The 18,731-nt window shown below is 42.7% G+C and overlaps 1 protein-coding gene across 1 annotated transcript in view; it reads left to right on the top strand.

Moving 5' to 3' along the window:
* Positions 1–18,731, top strand: part of LOC146812254 (formin-H-like) — a 637,557-nt gene that overhangs the window by 216,339 nt on the left and 402,487 nt on the right. Inside the window, exons 3-4 of the mRNA XM_085614569.1 lie at positions 9,331–9,504; positions 13,970–14,133. Of these exons, the coding sequence (XP_085470695.1) occupies positions 9,331–9,504; positions 13,970–14,133 (338 nt within the window). The remainder of the gene's footprint in view (positions 1–9,330; positions 9,505–13,969; positions 14,134–18,731) is intronic.

The raw sequence follows: 18,731 nt of genomic DNA, 5'->3' as shown, positions 1-18,731 counted from the left end.
AATAGATGCACTTAAGTCAACATCCTAAAAGAAAGGAAAGCTGTGTTTCTGATGTGAATTTTCATTTCCACCTGAAAACAAATGTCCAGCCGTGAGCTAGACATACAAAGGTTGCAGGAAAGAAAACCATTTCATAATGGTCTGCAAAGCAAAACAGGAACTACGTGCATCAAGGCAAGATGGGGAAAATGGATGCCAGAAAGTTCCAGAAGCATTCTCGGCACGCCTACAAAGGCAAAAAGCAACTTTAAGTTTGACAGATGAAAACTAAAAGGAAGTCAATCATCATCAAGTTCATTCAACAAACGTTCTCGGACATCACAATCAAGCGACAGTGATGAGGGTAAAAGTGCAATGATAATATATGCCAAAAACCTACATGCATACATGGGTCTTGCTGCCTGCAAAGATGATGAACAACGAAAAACGAGTGAGTCAATGAAACAAAAGAATTCATATGGACACCGCCCCAAGATCACACTAAAGATTAACGGTTGCCCCATAACTTTTGTTATTGACAGTGGGGTATGAATCAACATCATGCCAGTCAAAGAGTTTAACAATTTGTCACCTGTACGGCTACTCATCGTATCAAACACAAAGGAGTACACATGGGTTGCTTTGACACCGTTGAGGAGTCAAGGATCATTCATAGTGAGTTTACGACATAAAAAGATGTCTTTGCAAGCCCAAATTCACGTTTTCCAAGTTACTTAGTTTTGCAACTGCTGCTGACATGGGACTAATATCTATCAATTATACCATACATACGCAATCTGAAATTGTGAGTCAGTTCCCGTCATCATTTCACAGCCTAGAAAAACTGAACACAATGAAGGTGCAACTTCACATCAATGAAGACATCCGGCGACAACCGCAGAATAACATTTCACCTGCAAGAAGCAATCAAAAAGTATCTAGAAATGCTGTTGAAGCACAACATTATTGAGCGCTTTTCTGATACCAAACCATGGATCACTCATAGTGGTAGTGCCAAAAAAGGAGAATAGAGGTGCAGTATGTATTTCCGTGGATATGCACCAGGCCAACAAAGCAATTAAGAGAGAAAGACATCCGGGTCTGCACATTGTAGACATGAACATGCAGCTGAACTGAGCCAAAGTTTTCTCCCATCTTGACCTGAACAAAGACCACTTGTTTGAGTCATGTTGGGTTTTAGAGAGTCATCTGCTGTAGAAATATTCCAAGTTCTCATATGTAGAATAATTCAACATGTTACGCTAGCTTTCAATCACAATGATGGCACACGGGTATTTGAGACAATAATAATAATAATAATAATATAATGATTTATAAAGCGCATGGTTATTCCATGCTGAGTGTCCCTGCGCTACTCCCAGTACGACTAAAAACATCAGAACAGGCCCTAACTAAAAGGTTAAACCAATCTATGGGTGTGTAAAAAGCCAACTCTTTTGTTTCTTCCGGAAGACTGCTTCAGACCTCTCCTGTCTCAAATATAAAGGCATGCTATTCCACAGTTTAGAGGCAAGCAGGCAAAAAAATATGCCGCCCAAATGAACTTTTATGACTCTGGGCATAGCAGTAAGCAAGATCCAAACAAATCTCAGTCTTCTATTAGGGTAATAGAAATTTATCAGGGGATGTAAGTAATCGGGTCCCTTCCCGTACATTATTTTATGGCAGATACACATTGCTTCAAAAGACACTCTCTTCCTCACTGGAAGCCAATGTAACTTGACAAGAGCTGTCCCAATGGATGTCCTCGGGATATTGAGCAGCAGACAGGCCGACTGGTTCTGAACTCTCTGAAGTTTTGTCAATCTACCCTGTGAGATTCTAGATGTAACACATTACAGTAATACAGCCTGGACATGACTAGCACCTGGACTAGTGATTTCCAGGCCGCCTCTGGGAGAAAGCTCAGAACTTTGCTCAGCTTTTTTAGGATACTGAAACACCTCCCCACTAGGCATTGGTCTGAGTATATCCGGCCACCATGCGGAGGTCCAAATAGATGATTGCTTTTCTGCTAGGAGTACCTCCATTTTTCCAGCATTCATTTTGAGGCAGCTCTGATTCCTCCACTCTGCCAGATCAACCAGACAGGAGTTTAATCTGGCTGCAGATTCTCCTTCATCTTGGTAGAGGGTGATAATCAGTTTTGTGTCATCGGCGTAGGATACAATGTTTAAGCCATGACGCTCAATGGCATTTGCATGGGGCACTTCTAAATGATGAACAAAGTGGGGCTGAAAGCTGCAATAAAACAGAGTTTGACCGGAAATGTTGTTGTACCACCCATAAAGTGCAATTATGAAGAAAGGAGGCCAGCCAGCGTAGGGCCATCTCACAAACACCGCAATTCCATAAACGTTCCAACAAAAGGCTCTAGGATAGAGTGTCAAATGCTGCACTGAGGTCTAACATTATCAGTGCAGCAGATTTCCCCCCATATGCTATCTGTCTCAGGGATTCAGATTTCATCAAGAGCGCTAATTCCATGCTGAACTCCGGGCGAAAATCCGTTTGAGTTTCATGTAATATGTCATGGACCTCCTCAAACCTCATCAGCTGGTCATTTACCATTTTCTCAGCCACCTTGGCAAAAAAATGAAGTAGTGAAATGGGTCTAAGATTTTCAGGTTTTGCGGGGTTTAAAGTATTTTTTTTTTCACTAATGAGACAACCATAGACTGCTTCCACTTCAGTGGGACTTGCCCTGATGGAAGAGATTTATTGAGCAACTCACATATTGCTGGTAGAATAGCCTCCTTCCGCAGTCGAAGATCATGGGCAATGCAAGATCATTAGGGGAACCTGATTTCACCCTGCCTATCAAAACACACACATCTGCTGGAGTTAGGGAGTCAAACCTTTACATTTAGGGGTTCAAACCAGGTTTCAAGGCATGGGGTAGCTCGAGTCTCTTTAGGGAAGGAGTCACAGCTATTTGAAAAAATTTCCCAGAAGAATTCAGCAATCCCATTGCATCTCTCAAACGAGGGGTCCATCATCACAGAGACCGGATCCAAAGAGGATACCTCTTTTGCAACTGTAAATAGTTCTCTTGAGGAGTTCTGTGCTCCCTTGATTTTATCATCATAGAACTGACTATGCGTAGTTCTAATATGTTTGTGATACTCTTTCAGTGCCTTTCGATACAGAACTTCCTCCTGAGTGTTAAAATTACAACACCATCATTGTTCAAGATGTTAGCAGGTCTTTTTCAGCTTCCAGAGCTTCTCGTTAAACCACTCAGCAGAGGGTCTGAGGTGCTCTGCTGTGTGGTTCACTATTGGTGCTATCTGATCTAGGGCCTTCGTAATCCAATTTTCCATTCGAAGATTAGCTACTTCAACCCCCTCACGTAAATTTGGACGGGTAACAGCCAGAGGTTCTGTAAAAGTGGCTTGAGTAATCCTCATCCATTTACATGATCTGTCTATGCTAACAGTGGATGTCTGGGACGGCAAGAAGATCTGAACAGATATGGCAGGCAACACAGAAGGAGCATGCTGAGGCTCTCAAACAAGTGTGGCAGTTACTTACAAATGCAGGTCTCACTCTAAATGCAAAAAAGTGTGACTTTCACAAAAACAAACTCAAGTTCTTTGGGCACATATTCTCTGATGAGTGAATGACTCCTGATCCAGGTCGAGAACAAGCTCTGTCAGCCACCCAACCCTCACAAGATGTTTCTGTGCTATGATCCTTCTTGGGCATGGCCAACTATTGTTCAAGGTACATTCTTGACTTTGCCACAGTGAGTGCCCCATTGAGAGACCTGAATAAACTAAATACCCAGATCCGATGGTCCTCTGAATGTGACCAAACCCTCAAAAAGATAACGCATGCCATTGACAATGCCACTGTGATGGCTTACTTTGATCCTAAATTACATACTGTTGATGCAAGCCCAGTGGGGCTGTGGGCAATCCTTCCTCAGTATAATGGACATCCATATGCTCAAAGACACATTGTGGCATATGCTAGCTGAAGTCTGTCTGACACAGAGCGTGCCTATTCCCACCAGAGAAGGAGAGTCTGGCTGTAGTGTGTGCCTGTGAACACTTTCATGTGTTTCTTTATGGAAAGCACTTCACGATTGTTATACACCACCAGGCACTGCTCACCCTATGCAGAAACCCAAAAGCTAAGATTCCCCCTTGCATTGAGACGTGGGGTTTGCATTAAGAGGAGTATGACTATACAATTGTGCATAAGCCAGGCAAGAACCAAACTCTGCAGATTACTTCTCACGGGTACCATCACATCAGCATGGCTCGACATCAAAAATAGCTGAAGAGTACATCAACTTCATTGTAAGGCCCAGTACGCGAGTGACCTTTTTCATCAACCAGATCATTGCAGCTATAAATGCAAATAAAGACATGCTTGCTATAAAGACTTCATCTTGGCGCATACATGGAGAAAGAGTGTTCGACCTCTAAGGAACGATGTTTAATTTCAAAAGTTCAAGAATGGACAGGATGAACTGTCACGAAGGCATTGTGTTGAGAGGCTCATGGATCATTATACCCGAGAGTCTCTGACAGCAAGTCATTGAACTCGCTCACAAAGAACATTGTGGCATTGTCGCCAACTAACGAGCCCTGAGAGATGGAGTGTAGTTCCCATACTTGGACAAGAGAGTTGAGTGGCAATTACAGCAGTGCCACTTATGTAATTGCCTTTTCCCTAAAGTAACACAGCATCCACTAACCATGTCTGATCTTCCTGCACGTGTGTGGGAAAGAGGGGATGTTTATTTCTTTTGGCACCTAGTGAATGGTCATCATATCATCGTACTCATTGACTGGTGGAGGAAATGTTATCAACAATACATGACAAGGTCACTGAGCAGGTAAATGGTTTCTTTGAAGCATGGGGCATCCCACACATCCTTAAAGCTGACAATGGTCTTCCGTTCAATACCAAGAAGTTCAAGGAGTTTCTAACTAAACACTGTGTCAAGCACCAACAGAGTACACCCTTGTGGACTCAAGCAAACGGTGTCATTGAATGACTTATGAGCAAAGAGCGTGTTCCAATGTGCTTCGATGGAGGGATTCGAACTGAGTCAAGCTTTACGTCAAGCCCTCCGTGCCTATTGTGCAAATCCTCACAACACCAATGGTGAGAATCCTGCCACCTTGCTGTTTGGAGAGCTGGAAGAACCAATCTACCCCAGTGGAACACCTGAACAAACTCAGACTGCTGACAAGGGACATGCCACTGACACTGCTCGAAAACATCAAATGAAGCCCTATTTCAGTCAAACTGAGAGCTCAGGAAATAGTCTTCAACAAAGGTGACTGGGTTCTTGTCAAACAAAACTAGATGAGGAAAGCAGATCCTCGTCTGTTTTCAAAAAAAGAAAACCACTAACGTGGCACTCGCCGCATCGCCGACTGGCGATGCAGCAAGCACAAGGTAAGTGTTTTTCTTTTTTTTAAATTTCTTTTCCCTAGCCGTCGTCTGTCAACTCCCCCCCCACCCCACTATCCCACTGCTCTTACCTGCACCGGCCATTACTGCTGTGCTGGGAATGTTGTGCTGCCCTTGGAAAGCATTGGCACTGTTGTGATGTGTTGATGCTATCCAGCAGCCCTTCTGAGAAATCTTAGCCTCATCATTCATTCAAATATCTTTATTTCGGCACTAGGCCATAAAGGAACATAAAGCAACATAAAGCAGACAAAAATCTAAAACATTTTAAATAGATAATAAAATCCAAGTATAAAAAAAGTCTGCCCAGTCATACATAATCAAATTCTATACATCGCCACAGCCAGGCTTGAATTGATTCAGTCATAGTTATAGGGCGATACATAGTAAGTAATCTTAACTCTGTAGATATCATACGAAGACAATAAAACAGCATAACGTAAAAGCAAGGCATTATTCCCTTAGGATTTAATACACAAAAAATAGAATGATGACTTTAATCATTCGTTTGATGAATAGAGAGATCAGTGGTCCCTATTCCTGAGATGTCTTGGTTATCACTTACCTTGCTCTCAATCTCCACATTACCAGCAAGTAACAGGTAAGTGAATACACCAGTGGTTTAATTGTGTCAGTCTTCAAAATCCTGAAGACAAATTTATAGTTCCTAACACCCAGGTTCATACATATCGAGATTAACTATTGGCTTCTATTTGGCCTATAGATTGATAAAAACATAAAACATGCTCAGTAGTCTCGATGTGGTCACCGCAAGCCGGACATCTTTTATCGTTAGCACTCGGTGCACATGACCATTTAGCAGTGAAGTGGCAGGGATCCATATTGGAACTGCAATAAAAGACATTTGGCCAGTGGTGGCTCAATTTCATCAAGGAAATCCTCCTTCTCCTAGAAATCCCAAGCCAAAAGAAAGGTGTCTGTTAAAATGCCATGACTCACCTGCTAGCCTTATCTAATGAAGAGTGTAAGATGAACTGACACTACCCATTGATTTTTGGCAGTCTTACTAGGAAGTTTTGTAATGTATAAAAAAGTATGCAAGCTTCGTCCTCTTGAAGGAAGTAACCCATTTAGGGCCACCCGGGTCACTAATGACCTCTCAGCCTTCTGTACTAAATGAAGAGTCGGTCAGACAGTAGAGAATTCAAACAAATGACTGTTTATTCATATACACTCAGAGCGGAGCCCCATCTGCCCAGTCACTAGGAGTGCTGCAGAGGGAACTGAAATTGACAAGCATAAAGATACACTATGTATGTTTCGTAACTGGGCGAACACACGCCCACAATGGAATTTTTCAGGCAGGTGCAGTTAAGCAGCGAAATAAAGGAAAAAAGGTTTCAGCACTCATATATTACACAAAGTAATATAGACCAAGGTCATTCCATCCGGAGCCCACCACAAGACAAGGCCTCTATCTTGTGAGAAAGCTATGTGATAACATGAACGGTATGCTTATTACTAAAACAGGACAGAAGAGAAGAAACGAAACTCACAGGGGAGCATTTCTCGGAATTGAACTAGATCAGTTTTGAACAGCCTAAAAGGGAGCCCAAACAGTAAATGGTGCAGCGAATGCTAACTTACATAGAGCACCGCGTAAGCATGAACAATTTCTATTTTAACAGTCTTAGTGGAAGCACTTCTGAGGAATAACTGTACTCTCCCAATAAATCCAAAATAGCCCCTAGAGAAGTGCACGTGCTGTTACCGAAATGGATCAAAAGCCACATAGATGATGGATGGAATGCAGAGCAAATCAAACATTAAGCCCAGTCAAGAGATCTGGGTTAAATCCATTGTTCTTTTGCTCACCATGCCACCCCAGTTTAGACCCAGCCATATACAAATCAGCCTTGACCCTGTGCCTCATGGGAACAGTCCAGCCCGAATTGACAAGCCAGGTTCTCTCTGGACCGGAAACAAGCATCCTGGGACCGGTTTCTGGGCATCACCCCTCATCTTCCAGGCTAGCGTGAATCCAGTGGCAAAGTGAGCTCGAGACCCATGTCTGGGCATACCTGACGCACTTAGACCGAGAAAGCAAAAGACGCACTGATGATGGATTTAAGCCTAGATCTCTGTACTGGGGTGAATGTTTGACATTGTGCATCATTCTGTCCATCAATTGTTCTTTTTGCATTTGTCACCCCGAGTGGGACTCGTGCTCTCAATGCCTCTGGAATCAAGCTAGCCTGGCTGATGAGGGGTGATGCCCCGAAACCAATACAGGATGCTTGTTTCCAGTCCAGGGAGGACCTGGCCTGGCAGTTCGGGCTGGACTATTCCCATGGGGGCAGGTTCAAGACTGATTTGCATATGGCTGGGTCTTAACTGGAATGTCACGGGGAGCAAACACATGTGGATTTAGTCCCAGATCTCTGTGCTGGAGTGAATGTTTGACATTGTGTAGAATTCTGTCCATCAATTGTTCTTTTTACGTTACATAAATGGATAGCATAGCTGTGAGGTATATTCAATCTCCTGAAAAATCTCCTAAAAAAGGTATGATGGAACTTCTGAGGAGTAACTGCCCTACCTAACAAATGCAAAGCAGCCCCCCTGAGAAGTGCCAGTGCTGATATTTTAAAATATAGAATGCCAATGATATCTTCATACTCCCATTAAAGGTTTGATAGCACTTCTTAATATTGTTGGTGGTATTTGAAATGTAAAGCAGCATTGATTAAAAGTGTTGGACTAATCTCAATAAACATTTTGGTGTAATTATTGAATAATGTAATTACTAGCCTGGTGGACCCATGCACAATGGGTTTCTGAACTACGAAATTTAACAGCTGCAAAATAACAGAAAGTGTCAAACTGTTCTATTTCCAGCACCGGGTTGAAATGTACTGTGATTAAAATGCACCATTTTTATTACATTTCCCCAAGCATCCTCTGTGAAAGAGCCCTCTTCTCCCCCCTAACTCCATTACAAACTTGTCATTAGATGTCTCCCTGTTTTGTACCACTGTTGCATGTCCCAAAATACACAATATTCCCTTCGGTTTTCCCAAATATCTTTGAGCGAGAGGCCCATGTTCCCCTTACAAACCTGTATTAACGTCTTTGCAGCTATAATTAATTATACTGGCCTAAAGTGTTCAAAAAGCTGTGATTTGCCGCACACATCCCAAAAATTCACGAGTAGCACCGTCTGTAAAATTAAGTCCATTGTTGACTAATGTTCCTAGCAGAATATGCTTTAAATGATACAACAATGTTACATTTTAGACACACACATTTTTAGGTATAGCCTAATAATTGTGATAAAATACAATAAAATGTATTGTATCCTTTATAGTCTGAAAACAGTCTTACTTTTTGTATCAAAAATCCTCAAGAAACGCCAATTCATCCCTCCCCAAATTCTTTCTCGTTGTCATCACCAGGGTCCATGTCCCTAAATCCTTTAGTCCTGGCTACTGGGCCTGCCTCTGGGGACCAGCCTCGCCTCTCCCTTTGAAGACGGCTCCTATTCTTTGAATACAAAGAGCTTTCACAGCATAAAGCAATCTCGGTCGAACTGTGAATCTGATAAGGGACATTTTCTATGTATGAGATGACTTCCAGGCGTATCCTGATATATAGGACATATTTGTAACAAGTGCTTTTCAATCAATTGTAGAAATACTGATGTTTCTTTTTACTACAATTGCGAGATATATTATATTTTTATAGATTGACAGTTGAAAAAAAGTACAATTGCACTGAATTGCCAACTTTAATGAAAAAGAGTGAACAGATAAAATATGTTTATATATTCAAAAAATTTCCTGTATGGGTATATAAATGCTGTCATCGATACTCAGAAAAGGATGACTGCTACAATTCAGGATTGCTTTCAAATATTGATCACAACTTCTTTTTCAGATTGATTTTGTATCCAAGACAATTTTCAACATTGAAAAAGGGACCCTTAAGAAAAAGTTTCAATTTTCACAAGTGAAGTCGGTGGAAGATGCCGATGGGGAACGCTTCACCATCACATTTCATGGTCACCAGGACTACGAGCTGGAAGCATCTTCACGAGACGACAAAACACGTGTGGGTACTTTCAAACACGACTGCAGACACAGGAAGCATGATTTGGTCACATTTTATTTTATTGCAGCATTTGACTGGTCCCTCCTCCTCTTGATGAGGCCCCAAATCCCTTTGGGGTGCACTAATAAAAGGCTACTCGGGTTCATTTTGCCTGGCTGTGGGTGTACTCTGATGTCAGAGCACAGCTGTAATAACCAAAGGATGCACCAAGCTGCTAGTAATAAGTCATTACAAGTGACTTGTGACATGACAGTGCTCCAGGGACATGGCAGCTTTACCTCTGCGGGAAAGAAGTTGGTTCGTGGGAGTCCAAACACCTTGTTTGCTAGTAGCATCTTGTTATTAAAAAAATTAAAGCTGTCACTCGATAATGCTCAGAGCGACAGTATTTAGTGGCACGGTTCAGCTTTCCTCTTCTCTGGAACACAGCTTGCGTGAAGGAGAAGCAGAAAAAGCTTGTCTATGAAATCAAAATTACTTTTTGATGAGGAAGGATAGAGGAGTGAATCAAGAGGCATGTTGGTTAACTTTTTAACCTTTAACCTGTGAAATATTATTTTTCTGAATAGACCAGCAACGCTGTTTCCCACAGGCTACCTAAAAGTAGTTGCCAAGTGGCTTCACGTTATCTGTGCCACCTTCAGCAATATGTTCCTTGTTTTTATCCTGTAGTATTTTGCATTGTGGGACATGCAGCTTTGCTTCAACCTTAAAAATCGAAAGCATGCACAGTGTTGTTACCTAATAAGGTGGGACTAGGTGGAAGTGTCACACATGATATTGTGTCACCTTTCAGCTGGGTAATTTATTTAGACAGTTTTGGGGGAAAGGCCCACATATTACATTATGAAGTATATTTCAAGTCATCTCGTAGTTCCATGACCAATAAAGGTACGCAGCCTGTAGCATTGCGTCTCTGTATGGTCACCTTGGTGACTTTCAAATTCCTAGTAATGTGCAAGGCGGCACTTTATCCAATATATATTATACATATTTATACCCCATTGTGGGGTGCTGAAGTACATTTTCAGATGGGTACCATGCTATATGGTTGAAGAATGAGTGGTTGGAGGAGAGCTGTATTTATTGTGATCAAATGTGGGATAAGCCTGGGCAAAGCACTACGCTACGCTCGCGTAGTTTGCGAAGTTCGCGCTACTTCGCACTACGCGAATTGCACGTAGCACTGTGCGAACACGCGTAGCGTAGTGTTGCATAGTGCTGCGGTCATTTTTTGCTTGCTCGCGGTCCTCAACGTCAAGTTGGTGACCGCGAGCAAGCAAAATGACATCCTGGCGAGACTTTTTCCTTGTTCGCGATCAGCAACATCAAGTTGGCGATCGCAAGCATGGAAAATAAACCTCCCCGCGAGATTCCCAACGCGAGGAGGTCAGGTTTCTCATTGCGAGTGGTCGCGTATGCTCGCGACCGCTCGCGATGAGAAACTACCAGTTTGCGTTGAGAAAGCTGCCGCTCGAGTAAAAATCTACTCGAGCAGCAGAAAACTACAGCTCGCACTGTGCAAGATGCCATTTTCAATGATTGCACAGTGCCGGTTGCTTGTCCGCACTGTGCAATCATTGAAAACGACATCTGGCACAGTGCGAACAAGGTACTACGCAGTTCGCGAAGTGCTACGCGTAGCTCGCGTAGTGCTAACTGCACTTTGCGTAGCTTCGCGAAGTGCTACTTCGCGAACTACGCCCAGGGTTAATGAGGGATGCAATGTATTTGTTGTGCATGAGCGATTAGAGAGGTGCTCAGTGAAAGGGAGGAGGAGGTGTGAGAGATAGGTTTGTAAAATGAATTTGGAACTATTTGCCATTCATGTCTTACTCTTCAGGTTCTCTGTTTTGTCTCAGGATTTCTGTTACAGATGGTCCAGTTGGGCGACTTATAGACAGACAGACAGACAGACAGATAGACAGACAGACAGACAGACAGACAGAGAGAGAGAGAGAGATAGATAGATTGATCAACGGATAGACTGTTCTGAGAGACAGAAATAGCTGTGGGTATGGTCAAGTCCGAGTTTCCATTGAAAAGGCATATGTTTTTTTCCTAATAACTTTGACACCATTTGACAAATCCACACAAACTTTCCAGAAAACAGTACATCCACTTATGATTCTTCATGATATGTTTCTTACAGACCTGTCAATTGGGGAACTAAATGTAGGGGCAGTTCTCGAACTGACATTTCAACTCCCAGATAACTTTTAGCTACTTGATAAAACAAAAAAGTTAATGGAATTACATCAATCCTGGCACGTAAATAGAACATTACTCAAGAAAGTGCCTTTGCATGGTTTTGTGTAAAATCAATTAGTAGTTTTTAAGCAATTAGTCTTTAAAAAGTAATAGCTGGACCCTCAATATCTGGCTCTTCTGTGGATTTGCAATTCCATGAATGAGTCATAAATCAAATAAAAGTTTACTAGTGGACAATAGAGTTTTTTCTTCCTTTGATCATTGTGAATTTGTAAATCGGGCAGTGGGTTTGCAACCTATGATGTGAACGGTTGCTGCTGTGCACAGCTAAAGGCCACAGGATACTGGCTACATGCTACGAGTTTCATACCCGACCAGTCTACCTGCAGAAAGCTACCTCTACACATGTCCAGAGTTTGTGTGCCATAGCCAGTGCAGAACCTTCTCAGGAGAACTCCTGAGAAGGTTCTGCACTGGCTATGGCCGAAGGCCAAGCATTGTGGCCAATTGGGCTATGTGTGGGCTAAGGCCATATATGGGTGTGGGTGGCTGGAACATGTGCAGGGCTTGGGCACAGGTCAGGTGCTATGGCCATGTGCTGATGTGACTGTCTGCTCTTCTTTGGATGGGTGCAAGGAACAAGTGCATGGGGTGTAGGATAAAAAACACATTCACTAAAAATTCAAAGTTTAAAGTAAAGTAATGGCTCTATTTATACCACATCAACATGTTTTAAAAAAAAATTACCTCTCCACTTATAAACGCACAGTGAAAGTTCAGCTAGGGTTATGAATTAAAACTGAAGAATATTTGCAAGTTATTGTTAGGACTAGATCAATCGCTTCCTCAACAGCCATGCTAGCAATAACTAGCATATTGAATATAATGTTAATCACCTCACAATATTTATACCTATAAATAACAACACCTAAAATCAAAAAGGAATTGGTCAGTAACACACACTGAGACCAATAAGTTATACTACATTCATAGTTGTTTCTGTCAAAGTGGTGTGTAGAGTAAAGAGGTTTGGGATCTTCTCTATAAGGTAATTTACAACATTTGTGATATAATCTGTTTAATTCAGGGTGGTATCATGATCTTATCATCTAACACTCTTTTAGGATAAGTTGGGGCTCTGCCTAGGCCTCGTGTTGCTCTCAAAAGTAAGTTCTTCCTGTCACTATGAGCAGGACATTATCTCTTTTATCTTTCCTAGTGCAAGATCAATGTACGTTTTTTTTTTTGCCACATTTGAATAATACTAGAAAAATGCACATTTTCTCTACTGTTTGGCTGCAGGACATCCTGCTCATAAACTTTATTTTAGCAATTTATCATCTGGGGTTATAAAGTTCTACCTTCAGTGGGGGTTCAAAAGCAGTCATTTATAATTTAAATGAGAATGTAGAATTGGTCCTGCAGGGTTACACCAAGAGTAGAGTTTGGTAAAGCATGATCTCTTCAAGTTGGAGACTGTTGGTCATCTTTATTTGACATTTGTAGTTCGACCAGGTAAGGTACACCTCGAAGTCTGTACCCTGCTGCCAACTGGAGATTTGTGATGTGTGGGTGGAGGGGAGGCATTGGAGGTTAAACATAAGCCAGACCTGAGATACCTTTCCATTGTGGTGTGACATAGTTCTGTTCAAGATCTAGGAATGGGCAGATACATGCCTCTTAGGGCATATTTAAGAAGATGTAAGGACCAGCACAAGGAACAATATATCTGGAAAATTCTTGATGAGCCGAGATCATTCAATAGTTATGGGTACTGGGACAAGTAAAGAACAATAATAGGAGTTTATGTGCTCTTGTCCCACACCAAGAACAACACAACACATACCACTACTTTATCTATTGGGATTTGTATCATGGGTTAATTTTGTCTGATTTATTTTCAGCTCGACTATTATTAGGATTTTCTATTTCATCTATTTCAATCTGTATATTAAAAATGCACCCTTCTTTTCACACCCTACCAAAATGACCTCTGCATTCCAAATAGTCAATCTGGCAAGCAGTGTTCGTGGCTATGCAGTGGATATGATGTTTTCTTGAATGCATATTCATGCTAAAGCTTCCAATCCTCATTTCACATGAATATTATTGCACTTGATAACTCACCATTGAATTTGGTAGTCACCAATGATGGAAAAAAGAATCACATTTAATAAAATAGACCAGATTATTTTTTCTTTCTGCTGTTTTTTTAGACACAACTTCATTACAATTATCTTGTTTTTTAATTTAGATTATGCAACTTCTGAACATAATTATACAAGGAAATCGAAAGTCCAGCTCCGAAACATGTTATCTACCCAAACCCTGTGCAAGAAGAACTTCACAAGTGGACGTGCTTCATGAAGGCCTATTGGAATTACAGAAACGTGGCCCTATTTCAGAAAAATGGGTGAAGTATGAAATCTGCCAATCAAGCAATTTTTACTGTTTTAACGTGCCAATCAATGAAGCAATCAATCAGGGTTCTTTAAGGGTGTGCTAATCACCCGTTAGGGTTTCAAGGTTTGGTGGAGGGGGGGCGGGTTCTGTATGTTTAGTCAAAGAGCCAGGGCTTGAGATCCTTCCTGAATTGAGGCAGTGAAGGTGATTGCCTGTGATATAGAGGTAGAGAGTTCCAGCTCTCTGCAGCGAGGTAGGAGAAGGATCTTACTCCGGCTGAGGTCTTGCAGGTCAGTGGGATAGTGGCTAGTGCCAGCTGGGCAAAGCGGAGATGTCTGGTGGGTGTGTAGAAGAAGAGGCGGTGGTTGAGGGATACAAGTCCGGTGGAGGTTTAGGAGCTTGAAGGTGATTCTTTTGTTGTCCGGGAGCCAGTAAAGATCTATCAGGTGACTAGAGATGTGGCTGCAGCAGGGTATGTCCAGGATAAGTTTGATGAAGGTGTTCTGGATGCTCTGCAATTTCATTTGGAGTTTTTGGGTGGCTCTGGCATAGAGTGTGTTGCCGTTGTCGAGCTTGCTGCTGACGAGCAGCTGAGTGAGCGTTCTCCTAAACTCAGTGGAGATCCACTTAAAGATATTTCAAAGCAGGTGGAGCATGTGGAAACAGGAGGATGAGACAGTGTTGATTTGGCGGTTCATTGAGAGTGAGGAGTCAGGGATGATGCTGAGGTTGCGTGTGTGGTTAGTGGGTTTGGCGGGGTTCCGAGCACTGCAGGCCACAAGGAGTCATCACAGGCAGAGGGAGTGGTGCCTAGGATGAGGACTTTGGTTTTGTTTTTGTTGAGTTTGAGGCAGCTGTCCTTCATCCAGACGGCAAAAGCCTTCACCCCGGTGTGAAAATTGCTTTTAGCAGCTGCAGGTTCGTCATTGAGGGAGAGAATCAGCTGGGTGTCATCGACATAGGAGACAATGTTGAGTCTGTGGTTTCAGACGATGGCTGCAAGCAGGGCCATGTAGATGTTAAAGAGGGTGGGGCTCAGAAAGGAGCCATGAGGAACTCTGCAGCTGATCTCTATAGGTTCTGAGAAGAATGGTGGGAGCTTGACTCTGAGGAAGTAGAGGAATCACTCTAAGTCTTTGAAGTGGTTGCCGATGCTGTGTAGTCTTGTGCAGAGGGTGTGGTGGCAGAGAGTATCGAAGAAATACTTTGCAATGCATTGATATACTTTGGTTTACTAACGTGAACCGTTTCTTCATATTTATGAAACACTTTGGGATTTTTGTTGATCACATTTTTACACATTTGTTGCAAGTTGTCTTTATTGCTTGACCATTTATTTAACATATTTCTGAATGTTAGTGCTCTCTAAAGTGAAGAGCAGCTCAGTGCTGCTGTTTACAAGTGGGCACATGTAAAGGTCAGGAGGGCTGCAAGCTGCCCCCGGGCCGTATTATGAGTGTCATTGGAATGGGGCATGGACATGGGCAAGATACTGTGAGTAGTGAACATGGTATTTCAGTACAGCAACTAAAGAAATGAACAGGAATAACAGTTTTTACGAGTTATCAAATTTGTTTGGTAACATCAGAAAGGGATCCACCTAATTCTGGGCAGTTTCTGGTATACTTTTAAATGCAACATCAAGGAACTGTGGCTATTGAAGTTGTAATATATACTGGTGACAAATATGTGCCTTACATGCATTGCACATTGACTTAGAACGATGCTCAATGACGGACTCAGTGTTGTTCATCAACACTACTTAATCATCTGTATAAAAGTAAGTCAATGGCACTTAATGGTCTGACAGACTTTTCATAGTTTAGAGGGTGTGCATACCTTTGTGATCATTGGCTCCTTGAACTTTTAGTGGAGGTCCATAGACCTGCTGGCATAAACAGACCCTTGTGCAAGTGGGTTGTGAACCCCCGCATTAGCAACTACAGTGCATGTGGGGTTCTTTATGGGTATCATCTGTCCACGACCTGGCAGTCAGAAGCTCTTAATTCACACTATAAGGAAGAAAGAAACATGGGTTGATAGAAAAGGGAAAGAAGGATGGGATGTTGAAAGAAAGGAAGGGTGAAAGTAAAGATGGGATGAAAGAAAGGTAGGAAGAGTGATAGGACTGATGAGTGGGTAGATAAATGAGTGGGTAGATGGATGGGTGAATGTATAACTGGATGGACGAGTGAAGGATGGCAGAGTAAATTGAAATCTAAGTGGATGAATAGATGACAAAAAGGATAAATTGAAGAATGATGGATTAAAGACTTTATTCGTGGATTGAATGAGGAATGAAAGAATCAATCAAACAGGATTTATAAAACTCTGCTAATCTCCAGCGAAGGTATCCAGACACTGAGAGCCGAGCTGCTCGGGTGAGATCAGTTGAACAACTAGGTCGTGAGTCCCTTTCTGAATTTCTGAAGAGAGGGTGAGGTCCATAGGTGGCAACGGAGGCTAGTCCAGCACTTTGCATCAAGGTAGGAGAGGGAGTGTCCTCCACTGTTGCTTTGGCAGACGGGGGAGGTGTGAGTGAGGAAATGGGATGAGTTGCATCTGTGTCTAGAGGGTTGGTAGAAGTTCAGGCGGTGGTTGATATATGCCTGTCCTTGATTGTGCAGTGCATCATTTTGAATGGACATCTCTTGTGAACAGGGAGCCAGAGGAGCTTCTTGAGGTGTGGGATGATATGGGTCCACTTGGGGAGATCGAGGATGAGCTTGGCTGCTGAGTTCTGTATGATCTGCAGTCTCTTCAGGAGGTGAGTGGTAATTGCTTCGTAGAGTGTGTTGCTGTAGTCCAAGCAGCTAGTGACAAGAGCTTGAGTGCTGATACAGACTGGGAGCAATTGAAGATCTTTCAGAGCATATGAAGAGTGAGAAAGAAGATGGAGGAGATAGTGTTGATCCGGTTTTTCATGATGAGTTTGCTGTCCTGGATGATGCCAAGGTTGCAGGTGTGGTCTGTAGGAGTGGGTCCTATTTAAGCAGGCCCCCAGGAGTTATTCCACAGGGAGGTGTTGTTCCCAAAGATCAGTACTTCTGTTTTCTCAGTGTTGAGTTTGAGGCAGTTGTTTTGCGTCCAATAGGCGATGCTGGTCATACAACGAAAGAAGTAGGCCCTTGTGGTGGATGGGTCTTCTGAAAGACAGAGGATGAGCTGGGAGTCATCTGCGTAAGATATGATGTTCAGTCCATGGGTTCTGACGATGTTGGCCAGGGGGTCATGTAGGCATTGAACAGAGTGGGGCTGAGAGATGAGCCTTGCAGGATACCTCAGATGATGTTCTTGAGTTCTGAGGAGAAAGGTGGTAAGAGATTCTCCGGGTGATTCCGGTGAGGAAGGATGCGATCCAGTCAAGGGCATTCTCTTGGATTTTGATCTGATAGTACCTCTTGATAAGGGTGTGGTGGGAAACAGGGCCAAAGGCTGCAGGAGGTCGAAAAGGATCAAGGCGGCCATTTCTCCCAGGCCTAGGAGAGTTTTGCCGTCGTCGGTGGCTGCGAATCTGCGAGCAGGGTGGTTTTGGTGCTGTAGTTCATGTGGAATCCAGATTGGGATGGGCCCAAAAAGTTGTTGTTCTCCAGGTGTTCCATGAGTTGGGGATTGATACCCTTTTCAAGAGCTTTGCTGGGAAATGGGAGCAGAATGATGGGCCGGTAGTTCTTGAGCTTGTTGGGATGGGTGGATGGTTTCTTTGGAAGGGTTTTGACTTCAGCATGTTTCCATTCTTCTGGGGAGGTGGCTAAGGTGACACCAGTGTTGAAGATGGCGGTAAGTTCATTGCTGATAGTCCTGTTTCCAAGGTTTAGACTTGGTGGGAAGAGGGGTCCATGTTTGCTCCTGACTGGACGGAGTGCATGATGGCAGTGGTGCTCTGTGTGGTGATCTCGTTCCAAGCAGGGATCGGGTGCTCAGAGTTAATATCTGTGTTAGTGAGGAGGCTGAGGATGTCGGAGATGATGGCTTGGGGATTGAAGCATTTGTAGATGGTGGAGATCATGTCCTGGAAGAAGTCTCGGGGAGGGGCGCCATCTCGCCCCAAACCAATCGCACAGCTCCGTTGCGCCATGTTGTCACTCATTTTTCCTTAATAATCAAAATTGTATTTCATGTATTCATCATCTTTTCTTTGCTTTTTAACATCTTTTTCATTATTTGTCCACACGTGGAACTGTATTTGCCATTTTCCAAATTTCTAATGTTCAAGATGTGGCACTCCGGATCTCTTTACATGAACACGACTGAAGCAAAGTTCGTCCAATAGGCAGTGTTTATTCAATAAAAACCCAATGCATTTCGGGCTGAAAAATGCCCTTCATCAGGCGTCACTGCAAACAACAATAAAACAGTCATCAGTTTATGTTTCATAATTATTCTTTTAAACATTTCATCCTTGCTAAGTTCATGTTTGAATTAATCACAATGCCACTTTCCATAGCGTTTGGCTCATAAATCCCCTCATTTGAAACCTTCTGTCTTTGGGCCTTAGTATCCACAGAGAAAAAACCTGTAAATAGTCATCCTGTTTTCACTGAGAGGACCGTTGTTTTCCTTTTCCTTTACCCCTCACATTTCCTTATCTACCAAACAATCATCTTTCTCTG

This window comes from Triturus cristatus, chromosome 7, assembly GCF_964204655.1.
Source record: "Triturus cristatus chromosome 7, aTriCri1.1, whole genome shotgun sequence".
Taxonomy (NCBI): Eukaryota; Metazoa; Chordata; class Amphibia; order Caudata; family Salamandridae; genus Triturus; species Triturus cristatus.
Note: the sequence above shows the minus strand (reverse complement) of the source record. Positions and strands in the feature narration are given on the sequence as shown.